General features: G+C 33.5%; 2 protein-coding genes across 2 annotated transcripts in view; both read left to right on the top strand.

Moving 5' to 3' along the window:
* The window catches only part of LOC117107053, a 1,105-nt gene extending 569 nt beyond the window's left edge, over positions 1-536 (top strand). The window contains exon 2 of the mRNA XM_033248576.1: positions 480-536. Within this exon, the coding sequence (XP_033104467.1) occupies positions 480-536 (57 nt within the window). The remainder of the gene's footprint in view (positions 1-479) is intronic.
* Positions 1-5,253, top strand: part of LOC117107052 (plexin-B-like) — a 41,458-nt gene that overhangs the window by 5,985 nt on the left and 30,220 nt on the right. The window contains exons 2-6 of the mRNA XM_033248575.1: positions 737-1,816; positions 2,016-2,228; positions 2,974-3,102; positions 3,555-3,670; positions 4,129-4,246. Of these exons, the coding sequence (XP_033104466.1) occupies positions 761-1,816; positions 2,016-2,228; positions 2,974-3,102; positions 3,555-3,670; positions 4,129-4,246 (1,632 nt within the window). The 5' untranslated portion in view covers positions 737-760. The remainder of the gene's footprint in view (positions 1-736; positions 1,817-2,015; positions 2,229-2,973; positions 3,103-3,554; positions 3,671-4,128; positions 4,247-5,253) is intronic.

The following is a 5,253-nucleotide window of genomic DNA, read 5'->3' as shown; positions in this document are numbered from 1 at the left end:
TAAGAAGCTAACTCAGTCAAGAAAACCCTTCAACAGTCGGACCCAGCATATATTTGGATGCTGAGAAGACTGCCTCTTGGATGTGACTGGCATCAGTGGGAGGAACAAAACTGTACTGTACTGTAATCCTAAATAAAAATCAGTCTTTTATCACAAAATAAATAATATTAAAAAATAATACATTGTCATTAAAAAAAATATCCCGTCCGTGACAGTTTATTTCTGAAGCATTATATTCTATGCAGGTTAAAAAAAATTATCTAAAAAATTGTTGATAAAATATTAAGTAGTCTCTAGTAGAAGAAAATTCAATATTAAAGGGGTGGGCTCCGGTTTTGAAATTTCTTAATTTATATATTATTTGTGATATCATAACAAGTTGTAAAATATATCCTGACAAAAAAAGTTGAAAGATTACTTGAGAAAAAAACAAATAAGAGTTTAACAATACCAATTTCATGGCTGATCATATCACCAAGGCTCTTACTGCCGGTCTTACTGGTTGTCCACAATCTATCGTTTGTATGCTAGACTAATCAACGTAAGCGTAAATGGTTACCGTATATAATGAGTCCATTTTCGGTGTTAATATACTAACATACGAGGCAATACAATCAATACGAAAATTATTATTATAATAAGAATATAACTTTAATTAAAACTAAAACATTTTTAGCATACGTGCAATAAACATTTAAAAAATAATATTAATTTTACCAATATTTGATTTCCATAGAGACACCACCAATAAAAATAAATAATGATTCCTTTGATGAAGTTGCTACTGCTGTGCTGTATCGCAGTTTTTTTAAATTGTAAGGAGTTGCCAACCTATCAAATACATGGATTTGAACCCAGCAATAATGAAATTTTGTATCATGTGACAGTCCATAACACAACAGGTGATATCTACATAGGAGCCTACAATGCATTGTACAGACTGTCAGAGGATTTCAACATCATTGCAACAACTTCAACTTGTTTGCCAGCTGATGATGATTGTGGCAACCAAAATGGGGTATTAGCCATTGATTATGATCACGATAGGTTGATTACTTGTGGAGCAGGAAACAGTGGAAGATGTGAAGCACGGTTCCTGATGGATTTATCTTTGGATGGAAGCAATTTTTTAGAGGGAATTTTTAGTGCTGTTGGACTCATTGCTCCTGGTTTAATTGGTGACAAAATTGAAAACGTGTTGTATTTGTCATCCAGTCATACTTCATTAGATGGTGTAAATTTTCCAATGTATGCTAATGCAAGAACATATTTGGGAAGTACATTACAATTTGCACAGATAGAAGATGGTGTTCAGCTATACTCTCGATTCAAAGCTAACAACAGAATCATTAATTTCAGAGCTGCTTTTTCATATAAGGAATATACATATTTCGCTGCATTTAGACAGAATGATATTGAAACAGATGGATTTCCTGGTTTTGATGGGAATGCATTTTTTTCGAGGTTGAGTCGTGTTTGTCATAGCAACTCATTTGACACACTCTCTGAAGTCGTTCTTCGTTGTGTTTCTGGTGACATTGACTTCAACTTAGTTCAGTCTATGTCAGTAGGCCCAGTAGGGTCAAACCTGGCTACTTCACTTGGCCTCCTGGCTGGAGACGATGTCCTCTACGGAGTGTTTGCGACGGATGATCCTAGTGCAAAACCGACTGAACAGTCTGCATTGTGTGTTTACAAGTTGGATGATATTGAAGATGCGTTTTTCACAGCTTTGAATGTTTGTCTAACTGGTTCTAATACGGCTCGTGTTTATCACAGACTAAATTATGCTGCCGGTGCTTCTTGTTCATCAAATGTAGGAATTATTATATTTAGTTTTATTTTTATTATTATTAAAGCAATAGAGTTGCTACAAGCTCAAATATTTCATTTATGATATGTTTTGTGAAACCTATTTTATTAAGACTTGCAATACACTGTCGGTAACTAATAAACTGTAGAACTACAGAATAATTTCATGACATATCTTTTTTCAATACATTTTCATCATTAAGATGTTGAGTCTCAGTGCTGCTGATGTGATATCCTACATGTGCCCTGGTGATAGAGGCCCCTTTAGAAAATATTCACAAGGTATCTACACACAAGCAGCAGTGTCTCAGGCTGTGCTAACAGTCACTGACACAATCCTGACATCAGTAATAGCTACAGTTGAAGAAAACCACACAATAGCATTCTTAGGCACAGACGATGGACAACTGATGAAGGTGAGTACCGAAGAGTAGACCTAATACGATGCATGAAATGGCATCATGCTTCTAATAAATAATGAGGGATTTAACAAAATTTAAATACTGTATGTTTTATTTAAGAGCTGTGGTAGATTACTCTCTCTCTCTATCAACCTGTGGATACATGATTTTGGTGCAGTCCAAAATAAGTGAACAATGTTTTTAATAATACAGTACCATTAAACATTATCAGATAAACTCTTGCTGGGTCTTTTAACAGAATTTTAAAATTTTATGAAAACAATAAAATATTTTTTTTTAATCGTACCTAACTTTTGGACCTTGTAAATAGATAATTATAGTATTATTATCATCATGTTTAATTGACTTTTTAGCCTGTTATTCAGTATTTTCTTTTGGCATTGAAGTGCGACTAGACAGTGATTTGGTTCACTTTCTGGCAATCCTGTCTGGCCGATTGTTGTTTTTGTCATTTGCATTGTTTCTTTGAATATAAATTTAACATTAAAATTCTGCAATGAATTTACCTATCATATCATTATTCAGTGTCAGTTTGATACGATTTTGTGACTGTCAATGGATATTTTATATTAAAGAGGTATATTGTAAATTATTGTTGTTCATGTAAAGTTGTTGTAAAATGTTTGATACAGGAATTACTCTCACTAGATTCAGGCCAAAGTAAAGTTGATCCATCTTGTTAAGTCAAAAATGTATAAATGTATGTAATAAAATTATGCCTTTTTATATTGAATATCAGGTTAATATCATCAGCAAAAGTTCCGCCAGAGTGTATGAAAATATTACATTAGATGCAGGTCAAGAGATCAGATCAGATACATTTTTAGACATAACTTCCAATCAATTTGTGGTGCTTACAGAAAACATGGTGCGTTAAAATTTAACATTATTCATCTGAGTAGTTTTTTCACATTATAAATCACATTTGAAAATTTTCTATTGATATTAATGCATTTTGTACTGTTCAGTTTTAGTGGATATTAGTATGGGAGTGACGCACTACTGTAGCATGTTATTGTAAGCTTCCAAATAATTGAGAAAAATATCTTGATTAGGGTAGGACTCAAAAAACATCACCCCTATTTAAATATCCTAATGCAAAGCATCATTGAAGATGGATTAGTATTTATTTAATTGATCAAGATTATAGTTGGTTTTACTATTTTACTGGTAGTGGCATGTTTATTTTTGTCAATATAATTGTCATCATTCTTTATATGAAATGCTATACATCTGTGATTTAATTCAAATATTTATTATGTTCAGTATATAATTTGCATCAATCTAGAAGTTACAGTGTTTTTAATAATCTGTTTTTAGTTGCTTAAGCTACCAGTAGCTAACTGCAGTCAGTTTACCACATGTGATGAGTGCATCAGACCAACTGGAGACCAAGATGGAGACCCATATTGTGGTTGGTGTACACTGCAAAAAATGTGAGTTACATTAAATATATACTGTATACAATTCTGTTATATCCATCATTAATCTGGATCTGAATCAATATTGGCGAAGGAACACAGGGGTATATGCGCCAGGGGGTGTGTCTCTCGTTGTGCATACATCATACTACAAAACACAAAACCACTTGGTGCAACATCAATACCACATAACCTCATCAAAAGAAATCAAATGAATTTTAATCCATGAAAATCGACTGCTTTATCAAATTGAAGCCCATAACGCGACAGTACATGTTTTTAGGCAGTGGAATGGTATTAATTGTACTATTGTTTATGTTTGTCCAAAGTTTTGATTTAAAGACTTGTAATATTAGTAGCTTGTTTAATTTTCACTGTAGTCATTTACATTGGAACAACCGTAATAATGCTAAAGTAATATAGTTATAATTTTAGTAGGTTATCTTGCACTAGTTTCCCTTATTTTATGACAGATGTACCAGATTTAAAGAATGTAAAAGCTCTTATTGGTTGCCTAGCAACACTGCACAATGCATACAGATTACAGATGTTGAGCCACCATTCGTCCATTACACAGATGAACATGTCAAAGTAAGTAAATTACCATGCCATGTAATTCATTTATAGATAATGTTATCTTAATTTTGTATCTAATGAAATAATAATGATAATGTTATTGTTGGTTTTGAATAAAAGTGATTTTGAAAAAATCATTATTTTGTTGAGCATTTTATTTACTGTAGTTCAACTAATACTGTACATTACAAAATAGGAAAGTGTGATATTTAATTACGATTGCTAATATAAATATCCTCTGGCCAGAGGACATTTCTAAGAGTATTCTGTTGCCACTGGAGAAAAAGAAAAATGCCACTTGATGCAAGGATCATCGTACCATCAGCTAACATACCGCTTAGGGTACTTACCGCACAAATGGAGAAAAGGGCAAACGAATGGATTAGAATAGATCAGTTTGGATTTGAAAAGGGTTGTGGAACTAGAGATGTAATTGGAGTATTAATGCATGTCTTAAGTGAGCATTGTATTGAATTTAAACAAGATACGTGTATGTATGCTTTATAGATTTCTAAAAGGCCTTTGGTAGAGTTAATTGGTTAAAACTAATGGAAGATAGGAATAGATATAGGAGAGACAAGAGATATAACAGAGCTGTATCTAAGACAGACTGCCTGTTCGGACCAAATGGCACCACAAAACCAGCCAAGGGCTTAGCCAGGGAGCTGTCTGGTCCGGCCGTCTTTTAACAATTATTTAGGATGGATACTTTTACTGTGATGGCTTGGCCTACTCAGTTCAACGTAGCCTACGTTTGATAAACAGATTTTATTGATTGAAATTACGTTGTTTTCATACCGACATAACAGTGGGGATTCCCAAAAATGTAAAGCAAAACCATTACCTACACAGTGAAAATTTCACTTACAACATGCGTATGTGATATTAAAAACATACTGGGTCGTGACAAAGTGCGAGCCAGCGAGTCATGCGAGCCAATGCGCGAGCCATGCGAGCCATACATTTTATATCCTTTTTTTTCACTTGGGAGCATTGCCTGTGTAGTCCGGTCATGCTCAGTA

The sequence above is a fragment of the Anneissia japonica genome, unplaced genomic scaffold, assembly GCF_011630105.1.
Source record: "Anneissia japonica isolate Jap-2015-1 unplaced genomic scaffold, ASM1163010v1 scaffold9291_len582782_cov165, whole genome shotgun sequence".
Lineage (NCBI taxonomy): Eukaryota > Metazoa > Echinodermata > Crinoidea > Comatulida > Comatulidae > Anneissia > Anneissia japonica.
The sequence above is the reverse complement of the archived record's forward strand: the minus strand, read 5'-3'. Positions and strand labels throughout refer to the sequence as shown.